Source organism: Strix aluco, chromosome 8 (assembly GCF_031877795.1).
Source record: "Strix aluco isolate bStrAlu1 chromosome 8, bStrAlu1.hap1, whole genome shotgun sequence".
Taxonomy (NCBI): Eukaryota; Metazoa; Chordata; class Aves; order Strigiformes; family Strigidae; genus Strix; species Strix aluco.
Genome location: NC_133938.1, coordinates 26,225,318 through 26,248,132, shown reverse-complemented (window position 1 = coordinate 26,248,132; position 22,815 = coordinate 26,225,318). Strand labels below are relative to the sequence as shown.

General features: G+C 37.1%; 1 protein-coding gene across 4 annotated transcripts in view; it reads right to left on the bottom strand.

The window, feature by feature from the left end:
- Positions 1 to 10,261: 10,261 nt before the first annotated feature.
- KCNT2 (potassium sodium-activated channel subfamily T member 2) overlaps positions 10,262 to 22,815 on the bottom strand; it is a 152,377-nt gene continuing 139,823 nt past the window's right edge. For all 4 annotated transcript variants that reach the window (XM_074831661.1, XM_074831662.1, XM_074831663.1 and 1 more), the window contains 3 exons: positions 18,740 to 19,040; positions 15,880 to 15,964; positions 10,262 to 11,343 (listed from right to left, as the gene is read on the bottom strand). In XM_074831661.1, coding sequence (XP_074687762.1) covers positions 11,232 to 11,343; positions 15,880 to 15,964; positions 18,740 to 19,040 — 498 coding nt within the window. In that variant the 3' untranslated portion in view covers positions 10,262 to 11,231. The remainder of the gene's footprint in view (positions 11,344 to 15,879; positions 15,965 to 18,739; positions 19,041 to 22,815) is intronic.

Sequence of the window (22,815 nt, the reverse complement as noted above, 5' to 3'; positions counted from 1 at the left end):
GCAATAGCTTAGCTGAGCTGCCCAGGGATAGAGATAAGGATTAGATTGTACTTTTCACCCCTACAACTAGAGAAAGCCCTAGGCAGCCTGGTCTGAGCTAACAGCTACCCCTGCTTTGAACAGGGGGATGGGGACCGGGGACCTCTTGAGTTTCCTTTCAAACAGTGTTATCCTGTGACCTTATGACTGTATGATGTGATATGATTATAGGAACTTGTCTAAAGCATGCTGAGATTCTCAGTGATTGCAATGGCGTTTGGAAGAGAACCAAGACACACTCCAGTAATAAACTGAGAAAGGACTTGCTTCATGATGCTGCATACTAGAGCTGACAGTACTTGCTGATGCAAAGTTTCCAATTAAGTCCAAAAAAGAGTGCTTACTTGGAGAAGCTTACTGAGGGTGTTGATTGATATGTTTATTATGACTATGCAGTTAGAATAATGTGGGCTTGCCCAGTTTCACCTGGCAGAGTTAACTTTCTCCCTAGTAGCTGGTACAGTGCTGTGTTTTGGATTTAGTGTGAGAATAATGTTGGTACCACACTGATGTTTTAGTTGTTGCTAAGTAGCACTTATGCTAAGTCAGGGACTTTTTTGTTTCCCATGCTCTGCCAGCGAGCAGGTGCCCAAGAAGCTGGGAGGGAGCATGGCCAGGACAGCTGACCCCAACTAGCCAAAGGGATGTTCCGTACCATAGGAGGTCATGCTCAGTATATAAACTGGGGGGAGTTGGCTGGGAGGGGCAGATTGCTGCTCTGGAACTGTCTGGGCATCGGTCAGCAGGTGGTGAGCAATTGCATTGGGCATCACTTGTCTTTTCTTCAGTTTTACTTTTCTCTTTTTTATTTCCATTTCATTACTATTATTATATTTTATTATTATTATTATTGCTATTATTTTATTTTAGTTATGAAACTGTTTTTATCTCAACCCATGAGTTTTACTTTTTTTTCTATTCCCCTCCCCATCCCACTGGGAAGGGGGAGGAGTGAGTGAGCGCCTGCATGGTGCTTAGTTGCTGGCTGGGGTTAAACCACGACAGGGCTCTAACAGGGATGCGAATCTGGCACCAGAAAGAGAGAACAAGCCATTAAATACTGTTTTGTTTCTGCAGTATGCCCTAAACCCTTTCAAAACATTCTTATCTGTCCCCAGAACAATACAGACTCTTAGTGAGATTGGATTCTACATTAGTCATGGTACAAAAGCCCTTGAAATTAATGTTTATGTTGTTGTGCTTTGGGGAAATGCTTAGATTTAGTTTTGCAAATGAAATCAATGTGCCCTGTGTAAGATGTGATGCTGGTTTTTTAAGGCTGACTGCAGACACAGGTGAGTCTTCGATTGGGGTGATTGACAAACAGTCATGGCAGAGGTGGGAGAGGTTTGAGCTGCATAGTCCTCTCTTCTGTGCCACCATCTTTTTTCAAGAAAGTCTTAATTATGTCAGAAGCACTCTTATTGCTGTGGGTGGAAGATAGTGGGAAACAACTTTTCTGCATCAAGTTCCTGCATTCAGGTTAGACTAATCTCAGGAAATACTAGCCCAAGAAGATTACCATCTTCCAGTTCTGATGGTGGCTGGTAAAAATGTAATATGTTTTGCATCCAGAAATAATTTAAAGCTACCAAAAAAGCTAACTGCTAATTGGATTTTGTTACTGCCTTTATGGTTGCTGGCATGTTGTTTACTGTTCTGCTTGTCAGTATGCAGAACTAAAAGCAGCTGTATTTTAGACTTGGTGTCTTGATCTTTATCCTAGGCACTTCTGTACTTTAGAAGCTGTTGGAGAAGGGTATAAAACTTTAGGCTAAATTTTATATGATTTAGAATAACCATTTGTGTAGTTCGGTGTAAGAGATACTCCCTTCAGCCATCCCCTATTCAGTGCAGTTTTGGTTTTTTAATGGATGTATTAATCCAAAGTATAGAAGAAAAAAATACCAGTGCAATCCAATTAAAAAGTAATCTCTTGCCTCAGATATTATATTGATTTGCACTCATAATTGGAGTGGTTTTCCAAACATTTGCGTAACATTTTCAGATGACCAGAGAGCTGTTCTTATGCTGCAATATATCCATCTTTCATCTAGACATATGGATAAATTATTTGAGGTCAGCCTGAAAATTGAAGTTGTTTGATACAATGTAGTATTTTCTATGTCACAATCACTGAAAAAGCTGAGCAAAAGTGTAGAAATTCTCAAGTATGCTGAATGCCTCGAAGACCCATGGAGTATTTCAATTCTTCAGTCACTGGTTCCATTTAATTAAAAAAGCTTATAGTTAGCTTATTGTAGTTGATTGGTCTTCAGCTGTATTAACTCTTACTCTACACAAATTCACAGATTCCTTAAATGCTTTTAGAAAATGTTTATTCCCTCTACTGTGATGTGATGGTGGCTGTGCAAACAGTAGCTTTTTGGATGGCAATAATGAAATGATACTAGGGGTGGGAGTTGTGGATTACATATAAAACTCATGTAGCTGCATATTGTTTGTGATAAATGTTTTAAAGAAGTCAAATCTGTAAAAAGAAGGAAGGTAAATAAAGCATCTGCTTATGTTTCTAGCCATCATTTTTACCTTGATCTAGGTTTTTTTTTGTGGTGTTTTTTTTTTTTTGTAAAGCTGGTAATGAGGAAGTTCCACATAGCGATCTAAGGATTTTCCTGCAGAAACGAACCATGTTAAAGTAATTAACATCACTTCTTCCCTCACCTGCCAAGCTAATTTAAGAAAAAAAAAAAAAAGCCAGAAAAAACTTCTGTGACAATTCTCTTGGGTTGGAATTCCATCTTACCCAGGTGTACAGCATAAGATTTTCTTCAAAAGGACTAATGTCCTGCAACAGTTTCCTGGTTCAGCTGCCACCTAATTGTTGGTGTGTAGAAGAGCCATCTGGTGACTTGTAGATCCTGAGGCCTAAAAATGCTCTGCTGAAAAGCTTCTGCACTTGGTCACATCTTCCTTTTTGGTTCTCCATATTGTTATTTTGCTGTAACTATGTTGAGCTTTTTTGCTTGCCTATTTTTTCTCATAACTTATACACGTGTATATATTTTTGTGAGGTGTTTTTAACAGATGTTTGTAGCTTACAGACAGATGTTGATGCCTTGTTCTTGTTCTAACAATAAGACTATCTCCAGACCTTACATGAAGCCTCGTCCTGCACATGTGGTTGGTGAACAGGTTGTAAGACAAGTAGTGGGGTAGGAGCAGGGGATACCTGATGTGAGACTTGTATCTAGATGTTGATGGAATGTAGCTTTCTAGCAGCTTTGCATTGTTAGAATTGCAGTGATCATGCATGCAGTCACTCTGAGAAACCTGAAGTTCCTTAGTAGTGCTGCCTTAACCTCTGCTTAACTGTTGACACAACCAGAACTTCATATGCATTAGAACAGTTGTACCTAGTAAGTCTGATTTGGCTGAAGTGAGGCTTATTTGTCAGGCAGTAGTTGGCTCTGACATGAATTTAGACAGTTAACTTATCAACTTTCTGGCTAGCACTGTGGGATATGGGTATATTTTTAAATATAAGAAGACTTCTAATGTTTATTCCATCCCATCATTGTCAGAGGCTTAAGTGTAAGGAGCATCTATGAATAACATATTTGGATGCCTCATACAGCAGACTTGTGTAAATACTGAGGCATAAGCAATACGTGTTCTCAATTAATGCGTCTATCTAGGGACCCAATAGTGTGTCCAGTTAAAGTGCAGTTAAATTGGCATTGGGGAAAGCTGTTGCAGTAGACCATTCCACAGTTCAATCATATCCTAGGAAAAACTCCTTTCATTGGCACTGAATTTTCTGTAGGTAGAAAAAACTGAAGCAATAAAAATGTGTTTCCTGTCTTTCTGTCCCCAACCAGGACAGTGATCTTGCAAATGTGCCAACTGATGTAGGGGCAGCAACTACAGTCTTGAGAGTTGTGTTAGATCAGATTAATCACAACTGTGGAACACTCTTATGCATAAGAACAATTGCAAGAATGAACTTAGATACTTTGATCTAACTGATTTGTCTGGATGAACTATGTCTGCCTGTAGATTCTTATACTAGATGTGTATAGAAACTATGGTTGTACTAATTTTCAATAGTGGAATAACAAGGGCTAAAATCAATGGTGTGTTCTACCTCATTTCCTCATTAATTTTCCTGCTTTGGAATTAACTTATTTCTGTAATATTTCTATTAAAACCTGTAAAAATCAAAGATATCTCTTTGCACTTCAGCCATTATTCTGGTTTGTGATTATGATTGTTTCCTAGATTGCCTAATCTCTATTAAAACTTTGAGGACCAGCCAATCTCACACACACACATTTTACCCTGATTGTGAAGAATTTTGCTGCAACTTCAATTCTGTGTTTGTTCTTAGTTGATATTCAAAATAGACTCTGAGTTCATGCCATTGAGTATGCTGTAGATAAGAAAACATGAAACTTCAAGAAGCTGATGTAGATATCGCATGCTTGATATTTCTTATATAGTGTTGTTGAGAAAATGTGTTAAACCATGCCATGTTTTAAACTAGATGGCATTCTTATGGTGTCAAAGGTCTCAGGCTACGTCAGTCTGCCTTGTGTTGAATCCACCCAAGTGGTGATAAAAGTTCCTGATAGACAAGAATCTTCTTGAAGCACTTCCTTATTCCTTTCAACATATTTTCTTTATTTGAGTTAGGTAAGGAAGAGTCACTTAGGAGAGTCAGCTCTTCTTTTTGACAAATACAAAGAGAGTGACAATTTTCAGGTTTTCACTGGAGAAATGTAAGGCAAGCATTGAGTCAGCTTGGCAGGGTGGGGAGGATGGAAGCAAGAACGAGGATCTTGGCCATTATTCCGTTATCTGAGAAGACACAAATCTAGAAAAACTTCTCCTTTTTTGTAGTGCTAAAAAGTAATGTCATAAAAAGATACCCTTCCCTAACCATTGTATCAATCAGTCTTCCCAGTATATTAACTTTGTTATGTATTAGTTCACATTCTACACTGCAACGTAATGAGGTAGTGGAATTTTACTGGAAACTTTGGTATCATTCACACTTAAGTATAACAAACTAAAGGACAGCCTTGCCCTGGAAATAAGGAATTTGCTTCTCAGAATCTTGAAGCTGTCCATGAAGGATAAAAGATACCCTTGGACAACCAAGATAACGCTAGCATCCTAGCCCCTTTAACACATCTTTGAAACCCTCTCAGTGTGGTTTGACATCATAGATAAGTATCTGTAGCAAGTATGACTCTGGGGACATCTGGATCAATAGAAAAGCAGTGAGAATGCTGCAGAAATACAGTTGCTTTTGCACAAAAGGAAAAGAATAGAAAAAGAAAGCTAGTCTGTTGTCAGCAGCATTGAATAATAATCCTAGATTAAGGTAACAAGAGCACAGAGGTATCCAAGGTGGGGCAGAAGAGAAAATTTTTGAAGCAAAGGATCTCAAGGAACTGGAGACTGCTGTAATTACAACAATTACAACAAGGCCATTGGAAATGGCAGCGTTTGGTATGACATAAAAAAAGGTTCCCAAAAGGACCTTTGAATCCTATGGTGCAATCTTTCCCTGCTCTGTGCAACAGAGGCAGTTACATTTCAGCCAGGACTGACAGTGAGGACTGATCATGCAGTCACTGTAGGAGCCTCTGAATATGAAATATTTTCCCCTTCCTATGAGAATTTGGTCTTAAACCTTCTGATGAATAAACATAATTACCCATGTCTAGTACATACAGGGGGTACTTTTTCTATCTTAAATCATCTGGACTCTCAAGACCTTTTTGCTTTTACCTGGGGAAAGATACAGCTAACATGGACAAAGCTCCCTCAGGGCTTTGCTGGGTCCTCCACTATTTTTCTAAAATTTTAGTAAAAGTTTTACAGGATGTTGTTTAAAAAATGGGTATTTTTGATTCAGTATGTTGATGTTGGTTAGTAGCCATGGAATCTTGTATAGCTGACACCCGTACCTTATGTTAAGTAATGTCATAAGCTGAACTCTGCAACTCTACTCCCTTTACCTGGGGAAGGAACACCACATCATGATTGTGCAGTAATAACCCATGAAGCTGAAAAAAACCCAAACCCAACCCTCAAGAATATTCTAACGGATGTGCCATTTCCAGATCCTGATCTTGAACTATGTGTAGACAGATCCTCATATTATCTGAATGATAACCAAGTTACAGGTTATTCAGTAACTACTGAAGATAGTGGAGGCTTCACCACTCAGTCTGAACCGGAGTGCGCAAGCAGCAGAATTGATTGCATTATCAAAGACTTGCCGTCTGTCCAAAGACTGTAAGTATACTAGTTCTCTGTTTGCATTTGGAGTCTGCCACATCACTGGACAGTCATGGAAGTAGTGAGGGTTTATAACTTCTAGCAGGAGTAAATACTGAGCTGTTAAAAGCTATAACAATTGCCAAAGAAATTAGCTATCGTTCATCAGCCAGCCCATTCCAGTGAAAGGACTAGAGAAGAAACATTAAATGATCTGGAGAAGTTTTACTGTAACTAGTAATAGGTAATGTGGGTGTTAGTGATTACTCAAATCATGTTGTACGTGAATGCTTTAAAGGTGTAAGAGCCCTACGTAGAACCACATTTGGGGTGTCCCAGTTTGGCTGAGACACTTCATGCACATGAATAAGCATTTTCTTTTTTAATTCTATGCTTTGCATCCCAGCCTCTCTCCTCAGTTGTCATGGGCCAGTTGTGAATTTTTGTAGCAGTACAGAGTCTAGATTTTGTGGAACACACAGAAAACTTTAGTTCACAGAAACTTCAAATGCTTGTTTTTAACTTTCTGAAGCGGAAATATTTGGCTTTTTAAGCTTCTTGAGAGGCTGTGGGAGTTTATGCTTGTGTTGAATTACCATTATTGACGGCATTCTTGCATTAGTAGTGTAGGCAATAATGAGGTATATAATAAAATCATCATTGATACTTTGGATTAACTTCAGGAGATGACCATAAGCAAAGTCTTGGTCATGTCTCATAACTTAATATGAATTAATAACTCTTTTCCTGTCTCCCTGCAATGCATATTCTGCAACTAGCACGAGGAACAGTGGCTGAAAATTTGAAGTGCAGCTCCTCAGACATTTACTCAATGTATGTCTATTTCAAAGTGGGGTGGGCTGTTTCTAATATAATACCAAGAATATGCAACAATATTTTATGCAGATTGCTTTATTTTATAAATTCTGCATTTATATCACTGCTTCGAAAAAGTATTTTTTTTATAATCTTGATGTCGCTACACAGTGCCGCTTGTTTTTATTAATTCGTCTTCAGATTGTAGGGACATATTTCCCTCAGATATCGAGTGAAATTCAATGCAGCAAAACCTCTTGCATCAGTGCTCCAAAATTACGGAATGGTTGCTGTCAGCCCTAGCTGCCTAGAAACTAAAGAATTGGGCGTTACTTCTGGTGCACCTAGTGTTTTATTGGTGCATTGGTAAACAAAGATGTATATGAAATATTCAGTAATATATATATCTGTATACTTTAAAGTTGTTGAAGAGTAGTTGTAGTAGGAAGTTGTTTTGTGGGAGGGGAAATATGTATGCTGGGAAATCAACTGTCTTTTCATTTCCAAGTCAAAATGTCATGAAAACTTCACTACTTCATTCTACTGCAGGTTTTAAAAACTCAAACTGTATACTTTTTACTTGGTATGTGAATTAATGCGTGTTCTGGAATTAGACTGAAATAGTTAAGGAAATACACTACATTTCACTGAAACACTTTTTGTGACTATTACAGAGTAGGAAACATGTTTTCATAGGTAGGTGTCTCTTTGCTGGAGAATTCCTTTGTGAGAATGAAGTGATTATTATCTGTTATCACTTTCTTCACTGGGATAGTGACTTTGGGTAACAAATTGCTTGGTATATGTTAAGATAGTGTTGGGGAAGATGGGCATCTTTGAGTTACTGGTAGAAGTGAACCAGAGGAAAAAATACATACGGTTAAGCACAGACTGAAATTGTCATTTTGTGGGTTTTTTTTTTGATTGAGAGAAACAAATATAGGTTATCTGACCTTTGACAACTGATTTAGAATTAAATCTCTTGCTTATGTCAGCAATCATAGCTCTAAATTTCTCTACCGAGTGAACTATGACCAGACAGAACTCCTCTGTTCAACAGTCATTTGGACCCGCTGATTCTAGAACTTCATCATCCCTTCTCCAGCACCAAGCACAGAGATTCCAAGTTCAACTGGACTTGTATTATGTTTCTGATAATCATAATGAAAAGAAAGCACATGAACATAAGATTGCCTGTAGGATGACCATTAAAGAACTGCCTCCCTGACCCTGAAGGAATGTGTACTCTCTCATTAAGTGTTAATGAAGAGGTGCTTAAGATGGTTCTTGAAAGATCTGAATCCCATTAGAATGGGGTCTGTCTGTGAAGATATTCCAGAGGAAGCAAAGCTGTTCTGCTTTCAACATGAAAGGCAGTATATTTTGAGTAACAGAACTTTGTGGTATATTATTCATGGGTTATTAGAACTTCTGCTTCATAAGAAGCTGTTAGTTTTTATTACCTTGCTTGTCTTCCAGCAGATTTTGAAGAGAACCAAGTATTTTGTTCAGAAAGATTGCCTCTCATTCATTTTAGAGACTGCAAGTGTCTCCAGCTGTCTTTGTGTTGGCTTTAGGAAATCTTCTGGGCCTAATGAACAATTAGAAATTAATTAAGCCTGGAGAAATATCAGGTCACATTAGATGCTACCATTCAATTCTAGCTGAGCAGCAATTCTGCTGAGCTGGGTGGGAAAATGGATACACCTGACTGCTTGTTTCTACTACTTTATAGGCTGTTAAATGCAAGACATCAAGTCCTACCTATAGATCCTTGTGGCAGAGAGGCCTTAAATCTGTGGTGGGTATTATAGGCAGTGTGCAGGGAATGCCTGTGAACAGTGTGTGAATCGCACTGAAAGCAGAGTATCTAGCTTGCCAGCTGAAGGGTAGGCATGTTTCTGGAATCCTGTCTGCCTACGTAAGACTCTGTTAAAAAGGCCTTCAGTATGAAACAAAAGATCCTCCTAATATTTTGGAGGGAACATTTTTAAGAAACTTGTATTTTTTTTAAAATATTCAAATGGAATATAGTCTTCTCACTGAAGGCATTAAAAATAGGATGTTATTCAGACTGCACGTGCAATCTCTTCTGGGATAACTTCTATGACAGGTCTTGGACAAGATCCTGTACCATATACTGTTTTTTAAAAAAACTGTAGACTTCAGTATGCCCAGCTATTTCAACTGTTTCTTTTTTTCCACAGTGCCCAGAGGAAACAATTGAAATACTTTGCCTTTATTATGAATAATACGATAAATGACTAGTGTGTGGAAAAACACTGAACAATAAGGGGCTCTATGCAGAATCACTGAAACCCTTCTGAGCCATGATGCGACTTTAATATGTCTATATTAAAAAAAAATGCTGAGAAACCCTACTCTCCAGCTATCCTTTTTCCTTTTAGAACTGTTACTCTTGGTCTTCTGATGGCTTCAGTCCACTCTGAGACCTCCGTGGGTTTTTTAATAACTGTGGTTTTAGGATTTCTGACTTAATATTGAACAGATTAGTTAAGTTTTGAAAGAATTAAGAAGAAGGGAGGGAATAATAGCAGATTTGCTGTCATTCCCAATATGAATGTGACTTGATTTCAGCATCCTCACAATGCTGATAAGCGTACTCATATCCATGAGTTGTTCACTGGGCAACCTGGCATTTTATTTTTCAGAAATAAATTGTAGTTCTTCTACCAAATAATATAGAAGAGAATATAAACTATTTTGACTGATTTTTTGTACAGGCAGGACATAAAGGGAATTCAAAGAATAATAAATTTTTCCATTGATTTTTCCATTTGACTACCTGCCAGATTTCTTGTACCAGTTGTGTATGGATAATTGTAACAGTAGGGATATTTACCTTAAGCATACTCTTCCCACTTTGTGACAGATGGCAAAGCAAGAATATGATTCTGGAAGATCATGTACAGGCATGCTTAATTCTGTAGAAAGCTTGACCAATTGTGGCATTCTTGTATGTGTAGACTGGAGATTCTGTAGCAGCTTCAGATGTTTCATACACTAGCAGATGCTTTCTTGTGTACTTAATGCCAAAATGGAGTCTTCAAATCCATGGTGCCTTTTCACATAACATGTCATTACATTTGTTTTATGGAATGGGTTATAAATTTCTTTAATTTGCAATATTAAATTTTCAATATGAAAATTTTAATTTTCATATAAAATTTGGGTAATCTGAATGACTGGGCATGTACATACTTTGGACAGTTGCAGTTCTGGCATATTCATGGAAATGGGAAGGACTTGTGGTATGAATTACTCTCTAGAGGGATGTACCACTTTTGTACCATAATCTGTTCAGGCTTCTGTTGACAAACTAAGGTTAAAAGGGTTCTATTTCACCTGAGCTACCATTGTTTGCAGCTTCACACAGACAGTACCTTCCCAGTTTTTGCAAAAGAGGGGCGTTGCCTGTGTGAGATGATAGGGACTATCCTCCAGGTGGGCTCCTCTGAGCTAATCTTTCAGTGGATATGCCTCAGATCTCAACCTCTGTGGTGTGACTAGGCTGTGTCATTCAACCTGATCTGTGTAAACCCAGAGAACTAACATTCAGGTCCTGGAGGCTAAAATAGGACTGAAACTAGCCTGTTCTAGTATAAATGGGTGACAGGCTGAGATTGAAAATGATTTCAAAAGCTGGATTCTTGACACGCAAAGCTTCATTGGCAGCTTTAGGGATTAACATATTTTCTACTAGAAATTATGCATGGTCTCTCTATGGGCATCAGACAATCTTTACTGATGTAGGTCAGAAGCTGTCATTGACATGCTGTCACCTTGATAAATAGGCTTAGAAGCATCTAAGCAAAACACATGATGGAATCTGTCACTTTTTAAATCATTTGTTCATATCGATTAAATAGTAATAGGTGTCAAAATTCTGTCAAGCTGACAATGTTCAGCTACCATATTGAACAGGCCACAAGCCTGACGATCCCTTAAATCAGTTTCTAGACACCACATTTCTAAATTTGGTCACTTACCCACTGTCATTTTGTTTCCAAAACCTGAATTAAATATACCACTCAGTTTGCAAAATGGTTAGTGGAAACAACGTGTGTATAAAATTGTCTCTTAATTTTGTGACGAGTTACATATCAAAGTTGCGTTTCCTCCCTGGTGTCTTGTCCCACTGTATGGCAGAAGCTGTCTTTTCGGCTGGGTGCAGTATTTGGAACATAAGCCAATGGATCCGGTCGGATCAAGTATCTATAAAAAGAAATTATAACTCTCATTAAAAAGATTTGGCGTGAGCAAGGATAAAATAAATGCATGCAGTTGTAATTCTGAAAAAGATCTGAGGAAGACTTAGAGATTTATTTTGAAGGTGCTTAGTCTAGTTCCTGTTGGGTAACTTGGACATGTGGGTAACATCACTCACTTTATATGCTAATAATGAAGATTTTCACATTTTGTCTGCTAGACATCATCTGTATGTACTAGGCACAGCTAAACCTTAATTTTGACTGACAGCTCCTTTGCCAGTAACTCTGTATTTCTTTATGTGTCTCTTTTATTCATTATACCTTAAAGAAGGGACAAGCAGTCCAGAGTAATTTCTAAAAGAATTCTGTGAGAAAACAACGGACAATTCCTGTCACTGTGCTCAATAGATAAAAAGCATGATGTTGATAATTCTGGTGTAAGCTGACAGTCTGGAGATGGACTCTTATGCTAAGAACTTCTACTAGATCTGAATACTTGAGGAAAATGCCTCATGAGTTTGAATCTAAGTTTGAGATGTTTAAAATAACTGCTTTTCTTAGGATAAGGATGGAAGAGCTTCCCATTAATTTGTAACTGCACTGTTTTGACAGCTGTCTCAAGTGACAAACTATCTGATCTGAGACAGCTTTTGGCACTGATGCAGTAACAGCTTTGTGCTGCTGCAGAACTAACATTCAGTGTCCTGACCTATCAATCAGTGCTTTCCAGTGCCACTATGCTCCTAAAGAGAAGACAGACAACTAGATTAAATTCCAGTATCTTAAACTAGCCCAAAGATGAGCAGTACTGTTGAAACTACTGGAAATTTTATTTCAAATCCTGGTTTTTACTTTTAAAGAGAGAAAAATGAAATGCAGGAAAATGAAATGTGAAAGAACCCTTTCTCTCATATCCTCAGAAATCTTGGTGTCACATGTCTGTCTATCTTCTCATCATCATCCAAATGAAAACACTTAAATATCCAAATAGAGATCATGTGCATGCTGTGTGGTCCTTGTAAAGATTTGCTGCAGTGGCCCTGAAGAAAGTTTCTGCTTACAGGCCATGAACTTCTACCATGCAGTATAATGAGTATGTTTTGCACAAGACTTAATTAAAACACCCTGAAAAATTCTTCAACATAATACAAAATGGAAAATCCTGATTAACTGAACTAACATGTTCAGTTCACTATACTGCTGTATCTGTTTTCAGCTTACCTAGTAACACAACCATAGCTCCTCAGAGCACAGATGTTGAGGCTGGTGGGGCATGGCATTTAGGGTGGATATGCAAGAGAATCCCCTGATTTCCATGATTTGGAAACACCACCTGCCTCTGTTACTTTGTTAGTGTTTCTCCTTCTGTCAGGGCCACAATAGGAGTGTTTTCTCTGTCTCTCATAGAGTTTGTTGCTACAAATAGCCTGAACTTCTTTGTGTAATAAAACAGTTGACTTAAATATGGAATTAAAAAATCTACTTGTACTGTTCCTATCTAGATCATGTTCACATGCTATCTATTTGTCTAAAGTCAGGCTTATTATCCTCTATTTATAACATCTGATATTTATGTTTACTTCAGAACAACCTATTTGCTTTGCTAATTCTGCCAATGAAACTGAGTAGCGGAAGAGTCTGCTCTGTTCTGTTCATCAAATCCAAATGAAGCATGTTTAAACATGCTTAAATTTGGAGGAAAAATTCAGGTCTTTCTGTATTTTTATTATTTTTTCTAGAGTAAGCTAAACAAAAGACTTGTACCTGAAATACATAATTCACAAGTTCTACATCACAAATAATTCTGTAGGAAGCAAATCACAGCATGCCTTAAGTAAAAATGAACAAGACTTCTATAGTGATAAACCTTGATAAAATTGTAAGAAGCCAAAATATATGATAAACAACTGCTAGAGCCTCAAGGGTTTATAACTGGCCTGATGTCACAGCTGCCAAATCTCAGTGGTCACCTTCCTCCCTTAGGCACATCTGGATCGGTACTGCATAAGCAATTTCTATGTGTGATCTTTGGATGTTACTGCAGATTGCTGAAATTTGGAACTCCCAATTGCAACTTTTGGAACTGAAACTGCAATTCTGAAGTTAAGGGTTTATAGGGCATCATCAACACCAACACCAGAGCAAATAAGGAGAGTGTTAATCTCCACGAAAAAAACCCCAAAACATGTCAAAGGACCAAATGGCCAGTAGTGGGGTTTCAGGGTTGGGTTTTTTGTTGTTGTTTTGTTTTGTTTTAAATAGAAGGCGGCTAGCGCAAGCAACAGAATGTATTGTACTAATTCTGGAATGAAAGAGAACAAGGAGTGTTACTACAAGATCCATTTGCAAGTATGAAACTGATACAGAAAAAAAACCATCGTGCTCTGCTGAGAGTCAAAATGTTCAATGTTTTGGTACAAAAATCTCATGGCTATAGAATGAAAATGCTGCTATTCAGTACCTGCTTTTTAAGGTAAAGAGGCTAGATGAAATATGGAGTTATTAAGGCAAAGTCTGAACATATTACTTGAAAGTAATTTAAGTGCTTTTGTTTTAATTAAATTAAGACACTGAGATCATTGTCCTTTAAGCTCTATCAGGTCAAGATACTAAACATTAGCTTGCAAAGCTAATGCAAAGACTAACAAGAAAGCTTTTTGAGCAACCAACAGCTGTGAATGCTGCTTTGGGTGCAACCTATCTCTAAAAGCTAAGAAAATTTCCTCATATCGTGGTTCAGGGTTGTATGTTACCTGATATACACACGATAAATTACAAATGTAACAGAATCACAGGGAATGTAAAAGACTTAAAGTTGTATAAGCATGGGAAATCAGAGTACGAAGGTTGCATCCATAGGACTTAAAGTGAATACATGTTTTGGCTTCTGTCATAGATACGCACAGAAATATGTGGTTTGGATAAGGATAAGCCACACTGGCATAAAAGTGCAGCTAACAAGTGTGATGAAAGAGGAACCAGCTGGAGGAAGTTTGCAAAATATATTGAGAAGGGCAGAAAAACAAAATAGGAAGACTAGCCTTCCAGCTTGTCAGCAGGAAGGACAAACAGAAAAAGCTTTTTACCTGCTCTGAGTTTTGTGACAGAAAACTGTGGAAAGAGAACAACCTCTTTTTCCTTGCCTGTCTACTAATAATCCCCCATTGCATGAGGGTCAACAGGCTGCCTAGTCAAGACAACTATGATCAGGTAGAGTAACGATCCAGGTTATTGAAGCATCAACTGTTATCCAGATACAAGGATCATGTTCCTCATGTCAGATTTAAAAAAAAAAGAAGTAAGTCTGAGCTTAAGCTGAGACACAGGCCCATTCATTAAGCATCAGGAAATGAATATACATCAAAGTGGGTAACAGTATGTGCATTTAGAGGGTAAATACATGTAGGTAGCACACTACAAATTCAGCACCACTGCAAAAATATGCAATACTGGATTGATGAGTACCTTTGTCTTTGCAAAGACAGAAAAATGGAATGCAGGATACCTAGTCGCCTAGGTACAAGAATTTACAGGTTAAATATTAGTACACATCATACTGTGGAGTTCTATAACAATGAAAATAGTATTCCAAATAATAACAAATCTTCTGATAATTGCCTTTGCTGTTTGATACAGTTAGTATTATGCTGTGCTTTTTATATATGACAGTGTTACAAAGCACTATGATGATTTTGTTTTAGTATCAGGAGGGCTAATAGTTCAAACAGTTTTCCTCCTTGTGAACAAGCAGTGAGGTGGGTCAGCACTGATGTGGAGGACCTTGCACAACTGGGCTGGGTGGTTTCTTTCCCGTGTAGCAGATGGGGCATGTTAGTATGGCAAGGCAGAGGCAGAAATGGCTCAGGACCTGAACACAGCAATCGCACTGGACTTCAGTATGAGACAATGCCAGATAATTATCTGTAATTCTTGACTTTAAAACTTTCTTGACAGTTCAAATTTGTGTTCTCTTTATCTTTTTTTTTTTTTTTTTTCACGTAGTCTGCAAAATTTCTGGTAAGTGAAAAAATTTCCTGTGTTAAGGTCCTGCCATTTGTATTTGAATTATCTTAAGCATGAATATCGCATGGTATCCAGGGGAAGACTGCTGTTTGCTTTAATATTTGAATCCATGTAATAAAATCCCATTTGAAAACACTGATTTTGAAGGGTTGATCTTTCTATTAATACTTGGTAGCTAAATTATAAGCAAGAATTTAATGGGAATACTAATTCTGTGAAGCTATCCAGCAGATTTGGTTAGATTATTTTTTAAATCCACAGAGTAAGAGAAGGATGAGAGAATATGGATGTAAGAGCATTACTAACATATGTATTATATATTTATATGTGTATTTGAAATATATGCACATATATGTATAATTAGGTGACTATTTAAATTTCTGGTTTTTGCAGGTGTATGAGAAAGTTTGGGGTTCTCTTCAAGCAGAAAGATAATAAAATAAATTCAGGCAGGAAGTGCAAACAAATTTTGCAGGTCTTGTGATTTCTTAATTATTTTTTTTCTGCTTTAACTTACACGATATCATTCAGCTCTAATCTTGTATCTGGAGAAGGATTGATCAGGATGTAAGAAAGGGTGTTCTGATGATCATTCATTTCATCTAGAAGACAAAAATCATACCGAATTAATTATATTTACAAGCAAATTAAAAGTATGATTTCTGACAAACTAATTTGATAAAAGATCATCTTTGGTTATAGAGCTGTCAAAAAGTGTCAGGTGTCAAAGTGATTTCAAATAAGTTTAGCAACTTCTTTTCAACTGTACTTGAATTGGAACTGACAGCATCTTTTGGGTTATCAACTCTCAAAATACCATGTTTTCTTTCTGAATATTCTAAAAATGTTCTTTTGCATTTTTTTCAGTCATAGCAATTCTGAATACAACCTAATTTTAGTGTAATTGTCATGCGACTTATCTTAGTATGTGGGAAGTAGGGACTTCCATCCTTAGTTGGCATTAAGTTCATGATAAGCAATGTTAAATGCAGATACATGGCGTTCTCATCCATTTCCAGATTTCATCAATATCAACCTTTTTTCCCTTTCCCTGTTTATCTAGTAAGCATTTTCCTTTTATCAACTGTGCCAATGGGTTGAAATGTGAATGCTGTATAAAGGGAACTTAGTGTTTCTTTCTTGCCTTTTTAACTATTCTAATGAAATGTTGCAAGTGAAGGCTATGATTTGAAAGAGAACAGCCCCATTCTAGTTTCAATGCAATTCCTAAATCTTTTAATGAAGTATTCTTGATGTACTGTAGATTGAAAATCACTATATTGGATATTTTCTACTGTGTGCAATTTTTCGACATGCTTCTATTGCATATGTGCACCATCATAGGTACTTCTGTCTAGCAAACAATTAGATAAGTTCACATAGACTCTTAGTATAGATGCAATTATACAGCTAAAATGGTGTTTTACAATACAGCTTATTTCTGTAAGGTGAAACCAATGCAAATAATTGTAACTAGTTATATAAGCACGTGTACCACCATACTAACATCACACCTCTGCTAGAGGCTTGCATAGTCAAAACTGCATTGTGTCTCAGTTGGGTTAAATAAATTCAGTTAACTGAATTTGAATTTTGGACGTCTTAGATGTTATTAGGTTATCAATGTAAAAAGGACACTGAAGATGTGAAATTGGCTTTAGAGGTCATCCCCATACATAGAGATACTAATATGTAGTGGGATGAGTGGGGGGTGAAAGGCTTCTGAAGTTTCTTTCTGAATGTGACAGAGGGTGGAAAGATGGCCGTGGGAATGTGACAACCCAGGTTTGTAGCTGACTGCATGTGTAAAACTGGTTTGCAGTTTTTTGAGGTTTTGGATTTGTTTTTTTTTCAGAATATGGCTGTTCCTGGGTTGTAAAAGTAGAAGCTCTCTTTATAATGAGGTACATCTGTAAGAAAAAGTGCTCATGAAAATTTATAAATCAGAATCAGGGCAGATAAATGTAATCAGGTGAAGCATTTACCTATCAAGATTTTGCTGTTCTGCAGAGGTTATATAATCTTCCTAAATTTAAATAATTAAATGAATATTTATTTTTTGCTTTTAACTGGGATTTTAAAAGAAAAGCAGGTATATAACAAAGTTTTCTTGTTACTAGTATAAATATGAATCAAATTTACAAAACTTCTTTGTGGTTGATCAAATGTTCTTGTGGCCTGTGTTACTCCTGGAAAATATTTAGTTCTGAATTTTTTTGCAGAGAGTTATATAATATCCACAAAGAAAGAAGGAATAGCAATTACCCAGTTGGAGTGTAGGATAGAGTTTGTATTTACATACCTAATTCATAAAGATTGAGAAAAACTATAACCATGTATTCTGTAGCAGCCTTCTCTCACCATTGATTTTGTATTATCAAGAGCAACAACAACAACTACTGTTGGGTACTACATTGCTATTGGCATCAAAAGATGTTTTGACCCTACATTAAGAATGTGTGTAGTTAAAATGGACAAATAAAAATATCCATCCTGCAAGAAATATCAGATTTACCTTCAGTTAATGGATATTTTAGGGATAAGTCAAATTTAAAATTAATTATGTTGAAAAATGAAGAGTAGCACATTTGTAAAACAGTACATTTTGGATTCTTCAAATGAAAATTAAGCATGGGAACCCCTGTACTTGTGCTTCTGAAGCAGAAAATGCAAACCTCCAGAATGGACCTACTATGCAGACCAATAAGTTGGGATCTAGAAATTCACGGTGTTTCTAGGAAAACTAGAACCCGTAGTTCTGGGGGTTTCTACACAACATGCTACAGAGCCAAGGCCATAGAAATGCAACCCAAGTAGCTGTGGTGCATGTATTAAGAAGAGTTTTACAGAGCTCTTGTCAATAGCTTTAAAAAAAACCCAAAAAACCAAACAGAAAACCAACTCAACATCAGCCTTGCTGGAAAAGGACTTAAAGGCATTAATTTTTAAAATTGTGGGGAAAATGCAATATCCTTCACATAGACAACTCCCAACCTTGACATACGAGTGAACTTCACAACAGTTGTCTTCATCTGTATTTCAGTAAGTTTATGGAAATATGGCACAGTTGTTCAATGACTCAATGATAGGGGAATATTTATATATTCTGCATACACGTATTATATGTGCTAAATATAAACGTGACTGACATACTGCCTCTGAGCTTTCCATCTGAAAATCAAACTGATTTAAAAATATTCCAAGCTTCTCTCAGTAAGAAAAAAAAACAAACAAAAAAACCTGAAAAAAACCCCACAAAACAACAAAACAAAACCATTATCATAAACTTATTATTTATGGCACCCTCAGTTCTTGAAAATAAGTTAATCTTGCATAATACTTATTTTTTTGAATTTAAAGTATTATAGTAATCATACCGTATCCTGCTGGAGAAAGGCCCAGATGCTTCATTCTGTTTTTCACAAGTTCAGCAAGCTCCTGTCTTTCTGACCTCCTGTAAAGGTTCATTCGCTGCTGATTTATCTTCTCAGCTGTTTTTCCAGAGTGTCTTGGTACTCTTCTGCTCAGCCGTCGGGCCCACTGCATGCTTTTTCGTCGTAACAAGGGATGATCAGACTGATCACTAGATGTTGAGTTACGATGATTACTACGATAACTAGTTTGTTCTTTGGTGTCTTTAGTGTCTTCCCATTCCTCCACACTGATAGAGATTTGAGACTTGAAAGGAAAATGACAGGAGAGTTTAAGGGCTTTAAAAAATGGAAGCAGATTAAGACATTCTCTCCTCTTTTCAACAGTGCAGTTGAACATATGTTCTGGTTGCAATGGAGCTGAGGGGATTCAGCTGTTCATACTTAGCAAGTGTTCCTGAATTGGGCACCCTTCACTAGACTTTGACTTTTTATGTGAAAAGCTCATTTATGATATAAATAAATTTCTGAAGTGCAAAAGCAGTTAAGTGTTATTTAGTGCCTGATTCTATTTTGATTCTGAGAACAACTCTAGCCCTCTGATACTGCCTTTCTTGAATCTAGGCATCTGTTCTGAATGACTTCACTTTCTTCCAAGTCTGCATATTTTTAGAAATTCAAGCTCTGTAACTGCTTTTTAGATGCATGTTGTGGATTCATTAAGTAATAGTTCAACTTAGGCTGCACCGTTCTGAGTACTCTTTTAAGACCACAGGTGGAACATGCCTGTTACCTCTGTCTCACATTCCCAGGCATTTTTTGACCTTCCAGCACATAATATCTGGAACGCCTCTGTGTCTGAAGTAAGGATGTATGCAATAGCCTTCAGTGTGATTCAGGCCACCTCTTGCAAATGAGGTAATGAATTCATACCTTAAAGCATAGTGATGTTGCTTTTTCAGTCATATAGTAACAAAAAAAAGACTTAAGAGCCAAAATCTGGCCCTCTGTTGCCGTCTTTTCTTCATGCCACCCAAGTATGACCAATGGTATGTGCACACAGCAGTACTGAAATAAGTCAAGTGGAAGGGCTACATATGCAATTCTAATACACGAAAAGATCACAGCGAATATAAGAGGAAATATTTCAAAAGATAACTTCAAAATTGTTTTGATGTCTCTTTTACATTTAACTAATACTTTTAGCTTCTAATTTCAAAACTATTTCCTTATAATCCTCAGTTATTGTTGTGATCTTTGAAACATGTCTTTTATTGACATTGAAAAAGTGAAGCCCTCACTGGTAGCAGCACAGTCATATTACCAAGTTACTGGTGACTGATTTCAGTGTGTCAAGTGCTTAAAATAAATGAAGTATAAAACAAAGATGACTTAAAGTGGAGCTGGCTCAGTTTGTATGAATCCCCAGAACAGCAAGAATTCACAATATGCTGGAAGTGGTTAGTGAATAAAGCAAATTTAGCTGAAGAATTACTGAGGTTCTAAAGGCCTTTTCCCATTAATATAAAATCTGAAAGTAAGATTCTGTTGACCTCATCAGTGTTGAACATAATCTTTCTTTAAGAGGCTTACCACCCTGTCCCACACAGAATCTGTAAGGTTCCTGGGAACCCTAAAATAATATTTAATATGAGTAAGTCTGACAGTGTGAGAAAGATACTAATCTTCTCCCTTTCGCACAGAGTAGCTTTTATCTGTGTAAAAAAAACCCCAAATGAACAACAAAACAATCAAAACCAATAATTAAAAAGAACACCAAATATGCTTATGTTGTAGCACTTCAAGTAAAATCACATTTTTTATGTTCTAGACTAGGATCTTGCAATAAGACTCATGCAAAGACCCACTAATGTATTGAGGATATTCATCTTATTCTGTAATAGGGTTTGTTTTTTTAAAAATAACATGATTTTTTTAAGTTTTGCTACTGACTCAGCTGGTGTTATTTTGGGTAGGGTGTAAGAGAGAACCCTGAATCCCTATGTACAGAAATGATATTTGATTTTGGGTTTTTTTGTTATTTTAAATTAATTGATGTTTTGGTTTTGCATGTATTTTACAGTAAGGATTAAGGTAAGCAAAGTACGTTCCATATAAGGTGCTACTTATGGATAGGAAGTCTATTTGGTGTGAACAAATCTGATACAAACTGAGTATAAAGAATGGTCTTGTTTTGCCTTTCCTCCTGTCTGCATTGCTACATCTGGACTCGCCAGCAGTAGTATTGGAAAGGCAGAGACCGATCATCCTAATCATTACAGGAGAGTAAGTCACATTTTTTGAGCCAGACAATAATCAGGAAAGACCAAGTAAAAGAACAAATCTTTTGATTCTGTGAATCTGCAAATCCTGAGCTTCAGCTTTTGAAACACTGGGATATGTGAGTTGAAACCATACATGAAAGTGATAAACTTAATTATTTACTTAGGTGACTTCAGTTTTTATGCTGCCTGTTGGGAAAGGTGTCCAGAATGGCCCTTCACTGTATGCAGGAGGAAAAAATTAAACAGTTTAAAGACAAAGCAAAACCAAAGAAACCCAAACCCCCTTTCAAAGACAGCATAAAAGCATGCCTGCCAGTGGCAGCTGTTTAATACACAGAAGATAAAAGCCCAGCACAAGAGTACTTCTGTGTGTTCCCCTCTGTTTTAATCAGTCTCAAACTTTCTTTAAAAATACTTTTGTAACTATCATTAATTTATTATGAGGTTTGGTTGCTTTATTTTCTTTTAATTTAATTTCCTTTTTGCATATCTTGCAAACCTGCTGTATGAGAAGCATAATTGGTGTCACTACTACTATATCATAGTAATTGATCATCTTAACGTTTTACGAAGTGTGTGTATATTTTTTTTTGAGATTCCCTAAAATAGAAACATGGGGAAATCTCTGGAAAATACCAAGGTGCATGTTAACTCTTTACATCACTGCTGCTTTTACTGGGGAAAAAAATCTGTATGCCATATGTTAAGTGAAGAAATGTTTGCCTTTACTTTTTTTTTTTCTTTAAGTTTCATTTTTTTTGTTTTGTTTTTAAAGGCAGGTTCCCATCTCAAGTATCAGACTGTGTGCCCAAATGGGTGTGATTGCTTACTTGTGCTGCTGGACATCTGTGACCCACAGGGGTTTTTCCACTCGGGCAAGGTGCTCTAAGAGGATGTTTCACGCCCTTATTTAAACACTAGCTCACATTGTCCAACACGTGGCAGGAATGGGATTTTAGTCACGAACACACCAGTGATCATATTTGAGATGGCCAGGGTGGCTGTGAGTATGGTGATAACAGCACTACAACACCAAACATCAGTTAGTTTCTTGCATCTTGGTTCTCCTGCCTTGCTGCTCCCTGGGAGCTAAGTGCCTAAAATATGAAACAGTTTTAATGTGCAGATTCATCTATTCTGTAGCAATTCCTTATTTTTATCTAACTGCAAGTTTTATGTTAAAGTAACTTTACCTTTCTGTATACCACTAGCTCTTAATTGCATCCAGGGTTCTAGGAATGCTTTTCTGCTCCAACAGCTGTCTGTACAACTGTGGTTGTACAACTGTCTGTAAACTGTGGTTAAGTACAGCCACATACTCCTTTTATGAAAAAGTTGGTGACTTTTAGCATTTAAGGTGTTTAGGATCAAAGTTTTCACTAGACTGTAAAGATTATCTGTTTTTTTTCAGAATCTAATAGGGACGGGCCCAATAGGGACCAAATTTCCTTGGGCTTTTTTGAAAGTCCCAGTCTGTCAACTTTCAGATTTTTGGTAAGATGTTTGTGTCCAGAACAATGCTGCTTTAAGCTTTATTTACTCAAGGATGATCCATTGTGTAGTTCCATGTCCTGTAAGGGTTTTAGTCCCAGGGTTTAACTCGGTGTACTGTTTTTGGCTGGGATAGAGCTAAATCTCCTCATAGTAGCTTGTGTGAGGCTATGTTTTGGACCTCTGGTGAAAATGCTGTTGATAACACAGGGATGTTTCAGTTACTGCTGAGCAGCACTTACACAGAGTCAAGGCCTTTTCTGCTTCTCACAGTGCCCTGCTGGTGAATAGGCTGGGGGTGCACAA